Consider the following 22,883-nt stretch of genomic DNA (forward strand, 5'->3'; position numbering starts at 1 on the left):
TATTAAGTCCAATTAAAACTTCGAGTTTTAGCCCCAGCAAATAATAATGTATATAAATAATGTGTACATACACGTAATGTGTATATATATGCCCATCAAAACACTTTTTCTTCTTGGAAAAAAAGTTCAGGTATTTTTTTATGGAGTCACAATCACCCCTGCGAGCAGCTCATCGCAGTATTTAGAGACGGAAGTTTCCTCCTTAATTGAGATGATCAGTGTGGAATAACTATAGCAGTGCTGGTAGCACACAGCACATCTCATAGATACTGAGATGATCTTCACATTGACTGCAAAATTTGAACTTTGAACACTACTGGACTGGAGGAGTGCACAAACATGGTGTGGTTCTACCTGACATAGGGGCATCACCTTTAAGCTTATTTCCTTGCTTTTGCTTACACATTATGAGGCAGAATGACACTATGTTTCAGGACTCCTCATTGGCATATTTGAATTCAAATCACAGCTTATATGAGAGGTTAAATCATCCAACTCTATTAGGGCTATTCCAGACTGATGATCTCAAACCAAAGTGAAACTGTAATCTCTGAATCCTATGATGAGCTGTTTGGTATTTGCTTGTTGATTCTGCCTTAGCTTCAGCTATAAGTCAAGAAATTCAAGCTTACACACAGATCATTTTTTAAAATAAATGATGTATCTAAGACGCATATATTGACTGAATATGTTTTTGACTACGAAGTATTTTCTAAATTTTAAAAGTTAAAATAGGTATAAAGACTTAGCACCTTGTTTATTAAAAGCATGAAAGCTACATACCATACATTTTGTATGATCAAGTACCTTAAAATGAAATTGTGTAGCTCTATTTACATCAATGCAAAATGTAAAAAATATAATCCTTATGAACACAAGTTAAAACTTTGATAAATGATTAACAAAATGCACTAGCAACAGTGATTTTTTTCCACATCTGCTTCCATCAAGTTGACAGCATTTGCAGACCTACTAAAACCAGTCCTTATGCCATCCCAGCCATCTTCAACTTTGAATTCTCCACTTTGAATCTTTTCATAAATCTGTTGGGCAATATTTGTAAAAGCTTTTTCAAGATTATAACCAGTTTTGGCAGAAGTTTCAATAAATGATAAACCATATGAATCAGCAAATGCTTTTCCTTCTTCAGTTGAAACAACTCTGTTGTTTTCTAAATCAACTTTACATGCAACAACCTAAAAATAAATAAAAAGTAAAGACATGTGTATGAATGCAATAAGTTAGACTGCTTATGTCACTTTTTTGGCCTATTATATAAAAAAAACACAGAGCAAACAGAGGCATGAATTGCTTGTGCTGGGTCATTCCATGTCAAATCAAGCAATCACTCAAAATGACCATCTCAGATTTTCATGAAACTTTCAGGGATTATACTGTTTGACATTCTAAATTCAGATCTACTTTTTAAAAAAATCTATCTTTTTTGGTTAATGAGTTAATTTTTTAAATGTGTAAAAACTCACGTTTTTTTACTCATCTGTTGTGCTTAAAAATGCTACAATTTTAGTGTAATGGGGTCAATACAGTTGGTTAACAGCTCATTTTAAAGAGAATTGCATGAGCTTTAATTTGACATGCAACTTGCATATTTCTCTTAAATTTTTAATATTTTTTTTAAATTTTAAAATTTAATTTTTTTTTTAAGTTAGTGTCCTTTAAAAATTTTGAAAAAAATATATGTTTTTTAATATGTTTTAATAAATACATCCTAAAAATTTCAGAGTGGGGACATGATGGGATCAGCAGTTATAGCAAATAATGCAATGACACTTTTTTTGTAATATATATATATATATATATATATATATGTGTGTGTGTGTGTGTGTGTGTGTGTGTGTGTGTGTATTTTTATTAGACATTTTTTAGATAATTTTCTTTTACTTTTTTAAAATCATATTTTTTAAATTAATCTCTTACTTTTTAAAATTACTTTTATTTTAAATTTTCTTTAAAATTATTTTTTAATTTTATTTTTAACTAAGCAATTTCTAATTTGGTAACACTTTATTTCAAAATTATGATATAAATTAAAATATAATTAAAAATTGAAAATGAAATGCATTAAAACCATTTAAAGAATAGGCAGATCATGCAACAGCTTGTTTACACACGTGTTGAAACACTCCCTGACATGTTCAAACAGGTGTGTGAAGCATTAAGTCCAATAGCTGAAGGAAGCTGTTCATTCTTATTCTGGCTTTCAAATAGTAAGGAGGTTGTGTTTGATGTATTGATAATTGTGCTTTTTTAAATTTTGCTTAATTGTTTGTTTTTCAATAGATGTTCTCATATTTTAATAGTTATAAAAGTTGATTATTTTAAAATATTTTGTGCAAATTTTCAAGAGTGCTTATTGGAATTTAATAATGACCTTTTAACCAAGCTTTAAAGAAAAAAAAACATGACTGAAGCAGGGACTTCAAAAATTATTTCTTTGTACTGCTGCAATCCATTTAAGAAGCCTGGACATGACTATTACAAGAAAAATTTAAGAACTGTGAGTAATAATGTATCAAAACATCATAAGGAAGTAATTAAAGGCTATAAAATATGTGATACTTGCCGCAAAGCTGTACAAAAATTACCTTTAATTACCTCAGATTATAAAGAAAGTTCAGATGAAGCTCTGAGTGAAACAGATCATGAGACTGAAATTTCAACTCCAGAAAAGTCTAAAGCTATTGAAATTTTAAATGAAAGTCTTGGAGTAATTGATGAAACTCCCATAAAAAAATTCATCTTAGTGAAAAGAAGTACCCCCAAACAAAATTAACTAAGATCACTGAAGTTTTAGGATCTCAACTATTTGTTTTAAGCTCAAAAAAATCAGATGATCTCATAAAGTTCGATTATGATAGTGAAATAATTAGCCGACTTAAAGAGAAATTCTCCAGTACAACTGACAAAAGCTTAAAACTGCAAATTTTAACAATGCTTCCAGAAAGTTGGACCTCAAAGCAAATAGAAAGCGAATTTAAAGTGACAAATTTCATTGCTAGAAAAGCTAAAAAAATCATGAAGGACAAAGGAATAATGTCTGCTTCTGATCTAAAACCCGGAAAGGCATTAAGCCCAGAGACAGTGAATCTAGTGAAACAATTTTATGAATGTGATGAATCAGTCGTCAGATGCCTGGTAAGAAAGACTTGGTTTCTATTAAAGTGGATAAAAGAGCAATTCATCTCCAAAAGTTTTTAATTTTAAATACCTTAAGAGAATCTTATGTGCTATTCAAAGAGCATTGTCCTGATAAAAAAAAATAGGCTTCTCCAAATTTTGTGAACTTCGTCCAAAAAATTGTGTTCTTGCTGGATCAGCTGGAACACATTCAGTCTGTGTATGCGCTATTCACCAGAATGCAAAATTGATGATGGCTCAGTGTAAGTTACCAGAATTGATTAACAGGGACAAACCAATCAAAACTTATAAAGACTTACTTAGTTTAATGATTTGCGAAATTCCTACAGACAAGTGTTATTTCCGTCAATGTAACAACTGTCCAGATACTAATAATTTGAAATATCTTTTTGAAGATTCGTTTGAGCAAAACAGCATTGATACTGTAACATACAAGCAGTGGATGCAAATTGATAATAGGACTGCACTTGAAGCAATAACAAAACAAACTGATGATTTCTTAAATTGTTTGTTTGATAGCTTACCCAAACTGCTGAACCATTCTTTTATTGCTAGCAAACAATCTGCTTATCTTAGATATATGAAAAAAAATCTGGTTGAAAATCAATGTACTGTATTATGTGATTTTGCTGAGAACTACTCTTTCATTCTACAAGATGCTGCACAAGGATTCCACTGGAACAGTGCACAAGCAACGATACATCCTTTCCTACATGGAAAATGCCATGTTACAGCACCTGAATTTAGCTATTATCTCTGATTGCATGTCCCATGATGCAGTTGCTGTGCATTTGTTCCAGAGGCTTATGATAGCATACTTAAAGCAAAAATTGCTGCAAAGAGTAGACAAAATTCATTATTTCTCAGATGGAGCTACATCCCAGTACAAAAATAAATCGAATTTTGTAAACCTTTGTCACCATACTGCAGATTTTTCTATTGAAGCAGAATGGGATTTTTTGCATCATACCATGGGAAAAATGCTAGTGATGGTATAGGCAGCACAGTTAAGCGATTAGCTGCACAAGCAAGTCTTCGTATGGTCTATAATGAACAGATTATGACCCCCCGTCAATTATATGAATGGTCTAAAGACAATATTAAAAATATCGATTTCATATATTCAACAGAAAAAGATTACGAAAAAGAATTAGCATTTCTGAAAACAAGGTTTGAACATAACAGTGAAAGGAACTCAACAGTTCCACAATTACAGACCAAAAAACAACAGCACAGTTTTCGTTATATATTACTCTTTTTCACGCCACGCAAAAGAAGAGATAGTAAGCAAACATGATGATGCTGATGATTTGAACTTGAATCAGGGGTGCCCACAGGGGGGGATTATGGCGCAAGTTGCGGCATCAAAATTTTTGGGGGGGATTTTTTTCCAGAAGTTTTGATTTTCTTTAGAACATGAAATTTTTGATTTTTGGAAGGAAAAAATATTTAATCTTATTCAACAAGAAATAGATGCATAAGTAATACTTTTTTCACGTACTTTTACCAAAATTTAATACCCGTGTCTCTTTTCAATAAAGGGAACATCAGAGATGGGATGGAGTTTGTGCCCGTTTCAAAGCTTGATCAGACGATTTGCTTCCTATTTAATTTATTATAAATCTTCCGAAGTAGAACAATTCTGCATGATGAATATGTGTGACAGTGATGAGAGGGAGAGAGAGATCAAAAATGACTAAAATAAAAAGTTTTCTCCTCTCCTTAGTTTATTGTTTGTAATAATTCTGACCACTATGCACTTGTCTTTCATTGATTCATTTGCACCTTGACAATCGTTAAGAACTAGTTTTGAAGTTTGCAAATAACATATATTTAACCCCTCTAATTGACAATTACTATAGTTTTTTCATAAACAAGCTTAAGTTTGTGTAGACTTTTTCATTTCACTTTACTATCATCTTCTCTACCATTTTTAAACGGATTGGTTCAATTTTTCATTAGATGATTTTTATTAAAACTTTCAGTGATGTTGGTTTTTGCCGATGGAAGCATAGAAGGTATCTGATATGCATAGAAGAATATTTGAATGGTTAAAATTCTCGAGTTCTGATTTTCCATGTGTGCTGAATAGCTGAATCCATTTTTAAGGATTTACGAAGGATATCTGCCACAGGGTATCTGTGTGCTATCCATCCTTTTTGACTATGTAACTTCAATTTTGAAAAACTTTCAGGAGAACGCCCTTCACTGTAACGCCCGAATAACACCATCTTTATCATCAAGAGTCATCTAAATATGCGTTTCTAGAACTGCAATTTTGAAAAATTTATAAGAAAGAGCCCCTGATTCCCCCCTCTCTTCTTAACATAATCTAAGAGAATCCTAAAATTGCGTTTTGGAGTACATATTTCGAAAAACTGCCGGTTGAATGGCACTGGAACTCACCTTCCACTAACATTATCAAAATCAGGGCCGACGCCAAGGGGGGGGGGGTGCTACCCCCCCCCCCTGTTTTTAATAAGGGGAGCCGCCAATTTCCTTTTAGAGATGTAACAAACGAAGAAAAAGGAAAAACTCCTCGTTGTTTTAAAAAATAAAATAGTAAATACAAATGAACAACTGAAATAATAGTGACAAAAAGCATTTTTGTAGTAAAATTTAAATGGAAAAAGTAATGTTAAAATACAATTTAGGAACATCCATGATTCTCTTTTAATCAGATTGTCAAAGTAAGGGCCGCAGAAATGTGAGTTTCAAACATTTTTAACGCAAAAAATAGTATTCAGTGCACTATTCACTAGGCCACAGATTTGGTATTTCTGCTTAAGCGGAAACTATGGGCCTTGCTCAAACTAAAGTATTGTGCATGAGTAAAATTAGCATAATAGGAGGGAGAACCGGCGAAAAAAACTAACATGGTGCACGGCTTTTCTCTCGGCTGCCCTGGTTATACAAAACCATGCTTCATGGTTCTTCAGTTTAAAAAAAAAAAAAATAGATAAATAAATAGGATGGCGTCATAGGGGCCGCCGAAACATTCCCCATATGTAATTCTTTTGATGAAAAATATTGTTACAAATCCTGTAAATAGTTTCCCGTAATGAATATACAACCCCTTTTCATATGGCTAAAGTATACCACCCCCTATTTCCTTTTTGTTCATTGATAAAATTTGATAATGGTCTACTACTTTACAGAAGCGTGTGGAATATTTGAGAAATTTCTTTTCGATGTCTATATAAGCCGTTAGCGATGGATAAACAGTGGATTTTCGATTCAGATTTCGAACTGAGAGTGTGTATTGGCTCTGTTTATAGCGAGGCATTTCGCTGTGTTGTTTTCGTATTTGGAAGTAATTACGTGTGTAAACGTTGAGTTTACGGTGTTGTGTGATAATTGCTTAATTGCTGATGAATAATTTAGCAGTTGTTGACGATCTTTCCTGTACACAGTGTAAATAAATTTCCTGTGTTTTTATCAAGAACTGTGTTTTCATTTCAAGAAAGTGGAAGTCGCACCGAATCCGTTACAATTGGCGCCCAACGTGGGGCTACTTCAGGACTTTCTTGCAGTAAGTGTGACTTTGGACATTTTTTTCATAAAGACTTTTTAAATTTGGACTTTATTTTTATGGTGATTACTCGCGCAATGGATGAACAATTAAAACAACTGCTTGATGCAATCAACTCTGTGAAGAGTGATATGGCGGCTAATCAAGAACAATTAAAAAATGATATGGCGGCTAATCAAGAACAATTAAAAAATGATATGGCGGCTAATCAAGAACAATTTAAAAATGATATGGCGGCTAATCAAGAACAATGGAAAAGTGATTTAATGGTGCTGAAAAACGATTTAGCTTCTAACCAAGAGGAAATTAAAAACGACCTTACTTCGGTAAAGACTGTGATGGAAAATAAATTTAATGAGATAGAGCATCGAGTTGATGCTTTTGATGAAAAATTTGAAACACTAGAAAACCGTATCGCAACAGTTGAGAATCATGTGGATGAGAAAATTAAAGACATGGAAAGGAGATTGGCGACCGCGGAAAGCAGCTCTGTACAGTTTTGCGCTCCCACATCTGTTGCTCGACTGTCCATTAAACTGGCCACATTTGATGGGAAAAGTTCGTGGGAGGTGTACAAGACCCAATTCATGATAGTGGCGGAAGCGAACGGATGGGACTCTGCTACCAAGGCCTGCCATCTTGCAGCATCCCTGAGAGGTGACGCAGCGGACATTCTTCAGACCCTTCCGGACAGCCAGCGCCTGGATTTCGCCGCCCTCACATCTGCGTTGGAGCTTCGCTTCGGTGAGAAGTGCCAGAAAGATTTCAGCCGACTCCAGTTGAAGTCCCGTTTCCAGAAAACCGGGGAAACCCTGCAAGAGCTAGCGGCGGACGTCGAGAGACTGTCTCATCTTGCTTTTTGCGACTGTCCTGCGGATGTTCGAGACAACCTGGCACTCAACTACTACATCGACGGGGTTCGAGATCCGGAAATCCAGAAAGCTCTACGGATGGCGGATGTCAAAGACCTGAGTTCTGCTGTTGTGTATGCGATGAAGTTGGAGGCCGCCCAGCAAGCAACCCGCAAAGATCGCCATTCAGTCCGCGGCGTGAAAACTGATGAGCCTGATCCGGTTTCGTCACGCTTTGCTGAACTGGAAAAGCAAATAGAAGAAATTGCAGGAATCCTCAAAAGGACTTCGGCTCCCAAGTACCAGATGGACAATCACTTAAGTGCTGGAAATGTGGCGGCGAGGGTCACTTACGAAGAAACTGTGAAGCTCCCCAAGAAACCAGAGGGAAGAGCACCTCTCCCTCCCAGGTCCAGGAAAACTAAGCCATGGCAATCTCGCGGGGCGGAGGTCGCCAAATTGGAATGAGCCCCATCTTAAAGTTTTCCAGATTTCATCGACGAGTGGCGGCAGTAATGGACTGTTTGTTTACGCATACGTGAACGGGTTTCCCTGCGAACTGATTATTGACACTGGAGCCAATGTTACAATCATTAGAACAGATGTGGCTCGTCAATTTGGACTCAACATTCTATGGACGCCGCCCTGTGTTACCCTCCAAACTGTGACAGGTGACAAGATCAAGATTGAAGGTAAAGTAAACTTAGAAATTGTGTTTGGAAATGCCACTTACCATCAAACGGCATTCGTTGCTGCTATCACAGACCCCTTCATTCTCGGATTGGACTTTTTAAAGAAGTATGACTTCAACCTCGACTTCAAGACTAACGAGCTGCACTCAACGAGAGAAGACATAGCAGTCTTTCCCGCAGAAAGTGATGTAAAATCCGCTCATCAAATAATTGCCCAAACAGATTTGTCAATTCCCTCAAGGTCAGAATCATTAATACCCGGCTCCATTGAAGAAAGCAATAGTTTTCGATTTGGACTCATTGAATCCCCCAACTTAAGCAATAACCCAAAAGGAGTGCTGGTAGCATCTACGCTTGTGGACCTTTCTAAGGATGTAATTCCTGTGAGAGTCGCCAACGTGAGTGAAAGGCCAAGGAATATCCGGAAAGGTGAAGTGTTAGCAACTTGTACTCCAGTAAACTGCATCATTAGAAGAATCAATTCCCCCGAGACTGTGTCTTCTGAGTCCTTGACATCGAAGTTAATTGGGAGTGCGCCATTATCGAAAGATCAAAGAACTGCTGCGGAACAATTGGTGGAGGACTTCGAGCATCTGTTTTCATCTACATCGGAGGATGTGGGCAGGAAGAATTTAACGCAGCATAGGATCTGCACTGGAGAACACCTCCCTATTAAACAGCATCCAAGACGACTACCGTTCGCCAAGAAGGAAGAGGTTGAGACCCTCCTGAAAGAGATGAAGGAGAACGATGTAATCGAACCTTCATCCAGTCCTTGGGCGTCTCCCATCGTGTTGGCCCGAAAGAAAGATGGCTCCACCAGATTTTGTGTCGATTACCGACGGCTGAATGAAATCACCAAGAAAGACAGTTACCCTCTTCCACGGATAGACGACACCTTGGACACTCTTTCCGGACACAAGTGGTTTTCGACCCTGGACTTGAAGAGCGGCTACTGGCAGGTTGAGATATACCCTGATGACCGAGAGAAGACAGCGTTTACAACTGGACAAGGCTTATGGCAGTTTAAAGTGATGCCCTTCGGCCTCTGCAATGCACCAGCTACGTTCGAGCGTCTTATGGAGACAGTGTTAAGAGGACTTTCCTACGAATCCTGTCTGGTCTACTTAGACGATATCATCATCGTGGGACGCAGTTTCGAAGGACATCTGGCAAATCTTAGGAAGGTGCTGCAGAAGCTTAAGGAAGCCAATCTGAAGTTAAGCCCGTCCAAATGTAATTTGTTCCGCCGGGAAGTGAACTACCTTGGTCACATCATCTCTTCTGAAGGTGTACAAACCGATCCAGAAAAGGTAGCTGCTGTCAAGAGTTGGAGTCGTCCCGAAAACATCCATCAGCTGCGAAGTTTCCTGGGGCTCTGCACGTACTACAGGAAGTTTGTAAAGGGTTTTTCCAACATTGCACGACCTTTGCATAAGCTGACGGAGAGCAAGCAAAAGTTTGAATGGTCCAAAGAATGCGAAGATGCATTTCTACGACTGAAGGAGGCTTTAACATCAACGCCTATCCTCGCCTATCCTCAGCCTGAAAAATCCTTCATCCTGGACACTGATGCGAGCAACGAGGGCATCGGAGCTGTTTTATCCCAAGAAATTGTCGGAAATGAACATGTCATCGCTTACTGGAGCAAATGCTTATCAAAAACATGTGTATATAATAATGAATGGTGGCTAGGTTGTGTTTTAGGAATTGAAAATGAGGAGGTTAAAGTAAGTTTTTTACAACCTCATGGACCTTCTCCATCCTTTAAGTACCCTCATATTCCAGATGTATTGGTTGTAAATAAAACAGAAATACTAACCAAAGTTGACCCCACAACACAAACTGGAAGGGTTTACAATCTCTCAGAATCTGAAAGTTCAAAGGCGAGTAAAAAGCTACTTTCCAAACTGAGGAGATGAAAACTTATCTGCCACAAGGTATTTTTATGTGTAGAATTCTACTTTGTGTTTATACATTTCAAAATTACATTCTCGAAGTTTCTGTGCTAGTTCTGTTTACTGAACTTCAAAGGAATAAAAGATAACCAAAATTTAAGATTTTTTTGAAAATTAAAGGTTTTTTAATTAATTGAACTATTCATAGTTTTACTACAAAATGTTTATAATATTATTAAAAAAAACTAAAACATGTATTTTTTGAAATAAATTTAAATTGTTAAAAATAGTTTTGTGCATTTAAAAAAGTATTTTTTATTTATTTATTGTTTTTTTAATTTTTAAGCAAAAATGCTAAGTAGCACCATTGCATTATTTGCTATAACTGCTGATCCCATCATGTTCCCACTCTGAAATTTTTAGGATGTATTTACTAAAACATATTAAAAAACATATATTTTTTTTCAAAAATTTTTAAAAGACACTAACTTTAAAAAAATTTAAATTTTAAAATTAAAAAAATATTAAAAATTCAAGAGAAATATGCAAGTTGCATGTCAAATTAAAGCTCATGCAATTCTCTTTAAAATGAGCTGTTAACCAACTATATTGACCCCATAGAACTAAAATTGTAGCATTTTTAAACACAACAGATGAGTAAAAAAATGTGAGTTTTTACACATTTAAAAAATTAATAACTCATTAACAAAAAAAGATAGATTTTTTTTTAAGTAGATCTGAATTTAGAATGTCAAACAGTATAATCCCTGAAACTTTCATGAAAATCTGAGATGGTAAATTTGAAAATAATTTTTTTTTTTTTTTTTGGTTGATTTGACATGGAATGACCCTGCTTTTTCCTTAGTTTGTTAACGTAGTTGTTATTTTTTATTAAATTTTTTGCACCAGAGTTCAGTATTTTGCAAAAACAAGACAAGAGAAAGAGGAAAATACAATAAGTATTTTCTAAGGCTATGATTTTTTGCATAGGAACTTAACTATTTTTGTTGATTCGTCATATTATTTCTATTTATCTGAAATCAGTTTAAAATAAATCTCTTTTACTAGATATACATTTTCATCACTCTAAACTAGACTTTCAGGTTATTGATTACAGAAAGGACATAGGTCCAAAAATTTTCCAAATTTTTAATTAATTTCACTAACAAAATAAAACATAATTTAAGGTGAGGTAATGATCCTACTTATAGCTGGATTATTCATTAAAATTTTTGTAGAATTTAGTTCATTTATGAATGAAATAAACACATTTCAGGGAATCTTGAAAAGTTACATTTGTGGGACTTGTAGAGGGTTAAAAATCTGCACAACTTGGGTGCGGCTGTGCGGATTTTAGGCTATAAAAATACTTTACTTTAAGTGATATCTTTAACTCGTAACAGGGGACGTGTGGTCTCAAAGACCGCTCAAAAGTTCACCCCACCGCCCGTTTCTCATTTTTAGTCCAATTGAATGGTTTTTCCCAATAGCTTTTTGTTTTGTGACCTTGAACAGCCCCTTTGCTTTTCAGTGTCTTTTGGCAAGTGCATCTGGTTTAAATAAGCCTTTGAAATTTCAAAATGAAAAATTTAAGAGTCAATTTTTGATAAATTAAACATGTATGAAGTTACAAAAATCAGAATAATAATAAATCTGTTAGATAGAAATAAGGAAAACATACAATTTAAATAATGTCAAATTTGAAGGAATGAACTCTTTATTCCTTCACATCAATCACAAATTGTGATTGCAATGAGTTGGGGTAGAAAATGTTTGATGTTATTCAAAATCTTAGGCATGGAAACATGGGCATAAAAATAAAAAGTTACGCTACACAATATCCCTAAAGCAAATAAAACTTATTTAATACTGGTTAAACTTCATTTCCACAAGCAAATTTGAAGAAAACTTGAGACTTCTTTTTTTTTTTTTTTTTTTTGCATTCTTTTGCATATGATTAAAAAAAAGTTAGAAAAACTAAATATAACTTAAAGACTATTGAACATTTCAATAGTTTTGAAATGCCATTAATTTCCATTTCCACTACTTGAACATTATTCACATGAGACAAAGGTGTAGAGTTCATAACATGCTTGCAAACAAGCAGTTAATTCAAAGAAAAAATATTTTACCCAAGACATAATATTTATGAGCTGAAATGTAATAAGAAAAGTTCCATATATTAGAATAGTAGCTAATTTCACAAGAAATGGCATCTTGTTATGATCTGAAAAATCCGTCTCTTTCATATATTGAATTCGTAACTAGCATTATAATATCCCAATAGTTTCTATCAGTTTCAATCAAATCTTAAAATTTTTCAGCGTTAAAGTCTAATTATATGTAGGACTATAAAGTTATATAACATTTATCCAAATATTTATACTAATAGAGAATTGGTAGTATTAATATCTCAATGAAGGGTCATGTCTAACAGATTAAATACTGTGAAATGCTTCTGCAATAGATACCGATTCATCGCCATCATATTCATTGCATGAGTTAGACAAGGCTGTATCTAAGTGACATTCAAATAAGTAGGCAGGTTATCCTACTTTTAGCCATAATGGAATCAATAAAGGAAAAACAATAAGATAAGGCACAAAAAAAAAGTATAAATATTAAATACAGTCAATTTGCGATAACTCGAATCTAAAGGGACCGACGTAAAACTTCGACTTATCAGAAGTTCGACTTACACTAGTTTCGGTTTTCGACATTTTAAAAGAAAAACCATCGAATATTTTTATTAATATGTACATATAACAGACAAAATAACAGAACTTAAATGTTTTTAAGCACAATATTCACATTTTTATCAAAAATATTGAGAGAAAAAAAACCAAAAGCATGGTTTTGATTTCGATACAGCTGGAACCACTTTAATAGAGCTGATTCTACTTCAGAGGAAAGGTGCACATCTTCATTCATTTCAAATTCAGATTGATGGATTCTACCGCATTAGAAGTTTCTCTTTTTCTTTTAATATCACTGACAGAGTACTTGCTTAGACATCTTTAATAGTAAAGAAAACTCACTCCGTCTCTCATGAACTTATCAGCAAATGATCGAACTAAAGAATGAAGGGGAACGCATCTTAACCCTAGCGTCAATTACCAACATTTTCCCTTACTCTCAATAACCAGATACCCATGTTGAATTTCGAAGATTTAGAGCAGGAAAATATTTTTTTTTGGCACCTTTTCTATTTAATTGAATTGTTTTCTTCCACCCTCATCTTGGGAAATGTGTGTAGCTTGTTTTAACTAAAAAACAAAATGGCTTATTGTTTTCCCAACATTTTATATTTATGTTACATACTAAATGGTCCATTAGAAAAAAAATGTGTTTCTCCAGTTTTTTTATAATATTTCATGTATTAGGTCTTACGCTTTGATATTTTATAGTGATTTCATTTATTTATACCAGTGATGTTCAACTTAGGGCCTGTGGACCACATACGACCAGCGAAGCTCATACATGTGGTCCGTTGCTTCGGCTCAAATTTTATCCTTACTGTCATTTGCTCAACCTTTGCTGTCACGCCGTCTGACATTCATAGGTATACTCAAAAAAAAAAAAAAAAAAGATCATATATTTCAACTGAAATATTATTGTCTACATATTGAGGGATACGAAGTTCCTAATTTGGTATCACTGACAATGTAGCAACATGTTGGTACATCAACAAAAAGAAAAAAAAAAAGCTGTAGCATTGTTTTCCACTTTACATCATAGCAAAAGCAACTATTGAGCAACCAAAAGTCACAACTATTTTGTTTTATAACAAAACAAAATCTGATGTTGACACGATTGATCAAATGTTTTGATAATTTCGAAGCATTTGATTGAATGAGGATTAACAATGGGTGCAATACCCTCTAAAATGTAAAAATATATTAATTCATATTATGAGTATACTTAATTTCATTTAAAATCTTTATTATATCTGTAAATGTAATTGGAATAAATGTCAATAATGCAATAAGTTTCTTTGCGTCTAAAATCTGCAGTGTGACTGGTATGTAATATGCCATGGTTTCAAGTGTTTATTAATTTATATTTTTTATAGTGAAAAATTTTTCGTGCATGTGAAGTGAGTCCAATACTTCGGTTTTACACCAAGAAAATAAGTGAAAAAATTGAAAAACGAACCAAAAAAAAATTTGTTTGTGAGGGTTTTTTAGATTTTTCTTTTTTTTTGGGGGGGGGGGACTTGCTTTAGTGTCCCAACTTGCTACAAATGTTCATGCTTTTTGAACTATACACTTCTTCAATCCTTCAGAAGAATAATAATGGTGAATACAATGCTGCTTTTCCTATCAAATATAAATAATTGCTATGTAACTGCCGAAAACAGAATAAAATGAGGGGGTGCAATATCAAAGGAGGGGGGAGTGATGGGGGGGGGGACAGTGGTCATATTTTGATTCAAGGGCTCATTTTACATGAGAATCATCAAAAATGGAGTCAGAAGCATTTTGAAGGGGTATTTTTTGATGTGCAGTGTAATGGGTACCCGGTAATTGAATACATAGGTATAAAAATGTTAAATGCTAAAAAAACTCCCCCCCCCCCCCAAAAAAAAAAATCTGAAAACACGGTTACAACTTCTTTTAGTTCACATTCATGTAAATAACAAGGCTTAAAAGCAATTTTACCAAGACCTAGTTAGAAAGGGTAAAAAGTATGATAAAAGTCGCAAAAGGTACCTGGGTACCTGGTCATTGACGGTAGGGTTAACTTAGATCAGCCTTTGAGTAAAGGTACAATCAGTTGACTTGACAACTTGACAGCTTAAGAGCAAATTCATAGTCCAGCAACACGTCAAAGTGCAAACAGTACAATTCAACAAGACGAAACAAGTTAACTCATTCCCGCATGTGTAACTCCTTTATTGCACATTGGCTCAACAAGTGCTCTTCTTGCTTTAGAGGTCTTTTGTGCAAGAATTGCAAGTGAAAGTGAATTAATTTTTCTTTCATAGTTACTCGTTTCTTTCTTTCTTTTTTTCTTTTTCGTTCTTTCGAAATACATTTCGCGTCATCTTTGAAAAAACTTTGCGTTAAAGGAAGTCAACTTCGAGATATTGAGAATAACTCAGCCGTGTGCAGGTAAATGGTAGTATCTACAGAAATGAGTTTTCGAGATATTTGAAGAAACGTGTTTTGGATTCAACTATGGGGAAAGGTCAGAATTAGATGTCTTTTTCGCGCCTTTTTTTCAGCGGAAACCAAATAAACGAGCTTGTACAGTAAAGATAACGTAAAATAGATGACAAAAACGCAAAAAAATGAAAAATGAAAATTTGCAGTTACTGTCCTTTACCTGCACACGGCAGAACTAGTATGGAATTAAAGACAAAGGGGTCAGGACTTGATAAAAACATTGAGTTCTAGTAATATTCGAGTTATTGCGAATTGACTGTAGTTTTTTTTTTCTTTAAGTAAATTCATTTTTCAGCGTACAAGACTTTGAACACTTTGTATGTTACTAACAGTTTTCAATGCGCTTTGAAGAATGACTATGAATGCTTATTACATATGGAAAAAAAGATACCTCGAACAATGCGTGTCCAGGTTCGATGTGCCTTCTAGCTTCGAACAGCCATTCAACTAGGTGATCAAATGTGGATCGCCTTGTTATATCATATAATAGTAAAGCTCCAACTGAATTTCTGTAGTAAGACCATGTAATAGTCCTTAAAAAAACCCATTAAATGAAAAATTAGACATAGTTAAACTGTAATAATTAAATATATAGTGTCTCACATCAAACAAGAAAAAATTAAAACATTAGACTGGATTACAACTAAAATATTTACCATTGTGCAATAAGTTACAAATACAATAACATCAATAACTAGCAAATATCCATTAGAATCATAGAGGTAGGTTTCAAGGTTATAAAAACATCAATTTTTATTGAAAAAGAAAAACTTACAAATAAAAAGACATCTCTATATATATATATATTTTTTATTTTTTTTTTTGCTCTGGAAAAGTTAACCCAGAAACACAACTTTCCTATTCTAAATTGATATTTGTGCAATGTTAACATTGTTATTATGTTTGTAAATTAAACTGAATATTTGATTGATAAATTTTGAACCATATAGTACTCTCGACAAATAATTAGGGTAGGTTTTTTTTTTTTTAATTGCCGGGACATTTAAAAAAAAAGATAAAATCTGGAAAAAAAAAAACACCCGGCAAAAACGTAATTGCAATTTCAATATTAACTATTCAGGGTTGGTAATTTTGCCGGCAAAAAAGTATTTCACATGTGGAACAGTGGAGAAAACCATGGCAAAAATGAAAAAACAAACGGCAAAAATGAAAAAGGTTCTAATCACAAATCCAGTTGATTAAATTCTGTTAATTAAGAAGTAATAATGATCTTCAGAACACTAAATATTGCTGTTATTATTTTATTATTAATTATTTAAATTTATAAAATAGAAAAATGCATAATTGTAAAGGCAATGATTTTAAATCTTTGCTCAAAAACATTCCAGCGTAAAACATCCTCATGGCTAAAAGGATATAATAATTCCATTTCTCCACAATTATCTTGAAAAACTCACTGGAATAGTCAGCCGACTTGGAAATATTTGAATGTAATCACAACAATTATTTGAAAATAGAAGATGAACACTAATGAAATTGATGTTAATGTTGCCAGCTGAATCCAAGATTTTATTTTCTTAAACTACAATTGAAATCTATTCAGAGGCTAGCTATGATGTAAAGAAGTTCTTCTAATATAGCAGATGCTTGTGATTTAGCGTGGTCTTCTAAAAATGTTGAATTGAAATCAAACTATTAAAACTAAACAATTTGAAAAGTAATTTCACCATGCTTTCTAAGTGCATATTGGCTACATCCTTAGTTAGTGTGATGAAAAACTTTCAAGTTTTTGATCAAAAAGAGGACTGTAAGAAATGGATGCCATTAACCACTGTGCATCTAATATGGAAAGATTCCTAAAAATGCTCCAATTCAGAAAACAGCGCAAGCCCCATTCTTTGTTTGCACCAAACAAAAGTTTTTTTGCTCACCTGTAAAGTAGCAATTATGTGACTTACGTTAGTCAGGCTTGGAGGATACAGGACTGTGCTTCATGGGAAATCAGGACATATTTTGAATTTTCAATAAACATTAAAATTTCAGAAAACTTCATAGACTTATTTTAAGTTTTATGTAGTTGAAAAATTTACTGACTGATAGAACTATGCAGCTTGCAGCCATTTCTTCATTTAGCTGCCTGCCAGCTAAGCACGCACTGCACACCCTAACTAAGAAGCTTCTAGCTCTCAAAGTACAGTCAAACTCACTTATAACAAGCCCTGATTTGAAGAAAACCCATATTTAGAGAGGAAATCAGAAAGATTTGGTTGGTACCAGGCTTTTTGAAGTCAATTACAAAAGAATGTAATCGATTACGATTACAAGCTTGAAAAATAAGAGATTACAATTTGATTACAATCCTCTGCCAAATGTAATTACGATTACAGCAATGATTAGATTATTTTTAAAAATGTGATTAATTACAATTATGATGTGACGATTACGATTACAGACTTGTGGGAGAAAAATACATGCACATACATACTTTATTCCTATTTCTCGTTTGCGGTAACTACGTCATAGTTGAAAAATTATGGTTTTTGACTTTCATTTAAATACTACATAACTATTTTGACAATATATCCTGCATAGGTAATTAGATATCCCATATCTACATGGCTCGCCCCATCATAATGCATATTGTACATGATTTAAATATTCATTGTTATTTTGCATACAACCAAAATTTTAGAGGTTACGGTTTCTAAAATTTACTTGCTAAATTTCTAAATTCTATTCTCTGCAATTTAATATAATACTATTTAATAATTCAGCCCAATTATTGAGGAAAAAAAACTATGTTTTTTCATGCAGGATTTGTAAAACATGCATAGTATTAAAATACATTCAGACAGTACAAATAAATGTTATGAAAATAAGTGTTCAAAAATAAATACTGCATTTAAAATAATGTTTTATTGCATTTCAATAGCACCCATGCTTCAAAACTGTCAGGTTTCATTCTCATTCTCTGAGAAATATAAAATTTTCCAGCAATGCTGAACTGGACGCCGAACTGTTGCTCAACTGGAGCAGACAGTAGCGCACACAGGAATTTTACAAAGGGAGGGTCTAAGGTCGAAAGCCTCATTCTCATATCATACCCCAATATGCTGTCAAACAAATATATTGACTTAATTTTATCAAATCCCGAGAACAAAAAACAGTAAAAAACTAACTATTGAGTAAATAATTAGCATTATTCAATGACATTTATTTACTTAAATAAATAACCAGAGAGCAAAATAATTTACGCTTTTACTTTTCTAATAATTAAAAAATGGATTTAAGTTCATTTTAATCTGCAATTACAAAACTAAAAGCATGATTATCACATTTTATTCATTTACAATCACCATTCTGCTTCTTATAGGCAATTCGTTGTAGGAAAAGAGCGCAATATTTAAAAAAATCTTTTAACATGAGGATTTTATTTTTTCACTTATTAGAACTGAGATTGTTACCTTTGTTTGAAATTATTCTACGTACAAAATACATGGAATCATAATCAATCGGGGGGGGGGGGGAAGCAGGACCTATTGGAGGGGTCTAGACCCCCTGGACCCCTCCTTTGTGTGCGCCACTAGGATCAGATGATGCGCAAAGGTGCAATTTTACTAAGCAATGTTTACACATGAATGTTTGATCCCCAGTATTTTAGGGGATCAATAAAATGCCCATTTGGTGCACTGGTTTTGTAAGCTTTTAGTTTGCTTTCAATGTTCTCTTTTATGAAATGGATTATGATGAAGAAAAGAGGCATCCCTATACACCTAATACAAGCATGCCAATCCCTCTATCAAAGCACAAAAATAAAAATTGACACAATAAAAATAGAAACCAACCAGGGCGTGCGTCAGGGTTGTGGTCTATCACCAAACCTTTTTAACATCTATATTGATGACGTTTTACGCACTTGGAAAACATTGGTCAAGACTAGTATTCCACTCAACATGACAACTGTAATTAATACATTACTGTTTGCTGATGATTTAATCATTATCCAACCAAATGAAGATGACCTACAACGATCCCTTTACACACTACAAAAAATGCATCAAGACTACAATATGAAGATCTGGATACAGAAAACTAAATCGATGGCATTCCAGGGAAAGGAACCGGTAAGAACTAAAATCGTCCTCAACAACCAAATTATTGAACAGGTCAATAATTTCAATTACCTTGGCTGCAACATTTCATACCAACAGGATTCTGATATCCAGAACAAAGTGTATAAGTTCCAACATATTTGTGGTATGCTGATGAGAACCTTAAAAGGAAAGACAAAAAGAGAAACTCAGATGAAATTCTATGAGGTTATGGCAGTTACAACACTGCTCTATAGCGTGGAAACATGGATCATGAACTCCCAGACAACAAAACAGAATTCAGACGGCGGAGATGTGATTTCTCTGAGCGGTCAAACATTGCACCATCCTAGACAAAATAAGAAGCGAAGATATACGAAAAAAATTACAGATCTACAGCCTTAAGGGAAAAATTACTGATTATTGTATCAAATGGAGAGACCACGTATGAAGAATGTCGAAGATGAAATAATTATCAATTTTGGAAGTGTGGGCAGGCTTTTCCAAAAATGTGAACAATTTCTTTCTTTTTTTTTTTTTTTTCTTTTTTTGAAGGTAGTTTTGGTGACACATCTTCTGTGAAAGAAAGTAAAAAAACACCAAAAAGGCATATAATTGTTTTTCAAAACTTTCTCGAACCGAAAACATATGCTAGTACTGTTCATTTTGTTCTCTTTCCGAGGCGGTAGCTTAGCTTGTTTGCCTGTCATTGAGTGATGAAAATGAAAATTGATGACCAATCCTTAAAACCCTGGGAGACAGAGACGTCAATGGCACCTGCCAGGGGGCACCTACAGGGTACAAATGACTTACAATACGGCTTGTTTATAATCCTCATTTTGACAACCGTTAGCAGCGCCTAAAGGTCCTCCCTTTTACGTTTCTATTGAAGTCTTATCTTCTCTTCTGTCCCAATACCATCTCTTTTATAACATTGTAGAATCTCGGCTAATAAGTTTTCACTTGCAGCAAGTCCAGATCACACAATTACAAAGCGAAATTACGATTATTGGTATTTAGATTACAGTTACGATTATGCAAGAAACAGTTTATTAAAATTACAATTACATGATTACAAGTGTCTCATAGCCAGATTATGATTATGATTACACAAAAACGTAATTGATTATGATTACGTAATTGGCAATTACTCCAAGCCTGGTTGGTACAATGCTAAGTCTGTGAGAGCATAACTTGCTTTTAATGAACAAACCCTGCTTAAGGGTGCTCTTCACTGAGAGTCTGAAAGATTCGGATCTAATGTTAACCTATGGGGAAAGTTGGAGCTTGTTTTACAAATTCCTGAGAAGTTTTCGGATCAATTTTTTTTCTGAGTATTTTTCTAGACCATGTCTGTGTCTTTTAGTTTTTACTTTTTTGATGTGTCCATTCTCCGATTTTTTAAAATTTGAGAAAAATTAATTTCTTTGAAAACGAGGTACTGTTGGACATTTTGCTCTGTAAAACATCTGCAACTCATGCTATCGAAATTTTAAGAACGTCCTGACTCGCAAAATATTTCCAGCTCTCTTTTTGAGATCTTGCTTGAAATAATGCAACCATTTTTTTAAACAAATAATGGGTTCTAACTATTGAAAAAAATTTCAAAATACGCTCACTTTTTGCATTTGCCCCGCCTCCCATAGTAACCTCTTTTTTTTGAGGGGTGAGCACTAATGGGGTGTAAGATTTATTACTCTCTCATTAGTTCCCCTCAACGACCTTCGCTGGACGTTCTCCTCTTTTCCTAAGGCTTTCTTGAAGAATCAAGTGCTTTTGAAAGTGAATCCATGTACATGCGTGCTATTAGCTGTTAAATTAGCAACATCTGCTTTTTTCAAATTTGTGGTTTGAAAAGAAATAGATTTGAAAGGGATATTTCTGAGTCAAATTGTTTATTAACAATATAATGAACATTGTTACAATGCTGTCGAATGCGAAAAGTTGACATTTTTCCCTTCCAGTAGAAAAATATTTTTATATATAGATTAAATCGTATTCCAGATACTAGGTATTTTGCATCGTTTTACATGTGTTTTATGTGACTACAAATGTACACACATAAAGTGCTTTCCACAGCTCAACAAACGTTTTTGAAAATTATTTGTGTCTTTAAGAGCCAGACTCGTCAAATTTCTTTAGAAGGTAGATACACATTGAACATGTAATTCATAATATACAGTAAAATTCATCGAATTTCAGAATCGGGACTAGAAATTTATTTGGTTGAAACAAGTATTTCGTTGCATTAGTATATGTTGTAATAGGATTTTACTGTATTTCTTTAGAAAACTTCTAAAGGAGGTAAACGATGCATAATTTGACCCCAAATAGAATCGTGAAACGTTTCTTATGGGGTCGCAATATTACTCCTTATTTTAAGACATGTACGATATTATACAGTTTTTAAAACATTACGTGAGAAGCAAAATAGCATAATTTTTATTTTCCAGCGCAGCAATGCGAATTGTAGTTAATTTTATTTTTATTAAAGACTATTTCCTAGCTTACATTTTGTGTCATAATTCCTGCGTTTTACCTCAAGTTTTTATTTATTGCCAGAAACAATGAAAAAAAAAATTAAGTTAAAATACTTATTTTTAATTAGCTGTTTTGGAAATAGCTTAAATATATTGATATTGTGATTAACTGCAGGTTTTGAGTGTTTTAATCAAGCAATCATGTACTTGTGTTATTCCATACTTTTCAGAGCGAATCAAGCTTGTACAAATAGTCTTTACAATTAAAAAACATGTTTTATATAATTTTAAGTACATTGCTTAAATATTATTTCTCCAACAGCGCTATCATTTTTGAAAAACAACTAAAATTCAGGACAATATTTATTCTTCCAGAAAAAAATAAGTTTTTTTTTTTTTTCTTAATTTTTTTTATGCAATCGCAAATGCTTATTATTCTTACTTGACCAAAGCTGATGTTGCTCTGATTTTTCAGATTGTCTTGATGACAAGAATAACTCTAGCTCGTTATTTTAATATTTACTAAGAATCAAATTTTCGTCGCCATGGTTACTAATCGCTTGTGTTCATTCAAGGTTTAACTTAAGTAGATGTTAATTTTAAAAGGGGTGGGGGGGGGCTGTAAAATTACATTTCAGAAAAAAAAACATCAATGTGGATGAAATTAAAAAGCAAAATTTCATCCAAATACAAAATTTCTAGATTACTAATACCGACATTTAAGATTGATAAGAAAACAAAAATACAGAAGGCTTTCTGATGTCTTCAGAAAGTTTTCACAATAGAAATAGTTTTTTTTTAAATTTATCTTTATAAGAATTTGGAAGCTGTATTTTTGGAGAAAAAAAATACTTTTCAAAAACATTTATTCATTTGCGATAAACATTCCGTACACCAACATACTCATTAAATACATAGAAAATCATGAAAAATATATTAGTAATTTAATATGATTCGGTTAATGTAAAAAACACACTGTGTTAGAATTACTAAGCATTGTATGTATTAGTTTTAATGACGTTTTCAGCCTTATGTTGCTGACAAAGCTAAC

At 33.6% G+C, this 22,883-nt stretch overlaps 1 protein-coding gene across 1 annotated transcript in view; it reads right to left on the bottom strand.

Moving 5' to 3' along the window:
- Positions 1-752: 752 nt before the first annotated feature.
- Positions 753-22,883, bottom strand: part of LOC129218096 (ras-related protein Rab-39B-like) — a 35,000-nt gene continuing 12,869 nt past the window's right edge. Inside the window, exons 2-3 of the mRNA XM_054852292.1 lie at positions 15,692-15,833; positions 753-1,196 (exon numbers count right to left, since the gene is read on the bottom strand). Coding sequence (XP_054708267.1) covers positions 912-1,196; positions 15,692-15,833 — 427 coding nt within the window. The 3' untranslated portion in view covers positions 753-911. The remainder of the gene's footprint in view (positions 1,197-15,691; positions 15,834-22,883) is intronic.

Source organism: Uloborus diversus, chromosome 3, assembly GCF_026930045.1.
Source record: "Uloborus diversus isolate 005 chromosome 3, Udiv.v.3.1, whole genome shotgun sequence".
In the NCBI taxonomy this organism is placed as follows: Eukaryota; Metazoa; Arthropoda; class Arachnida; order Araneae; family Uloboridae; genus Uloborus; species Uloborus diversus.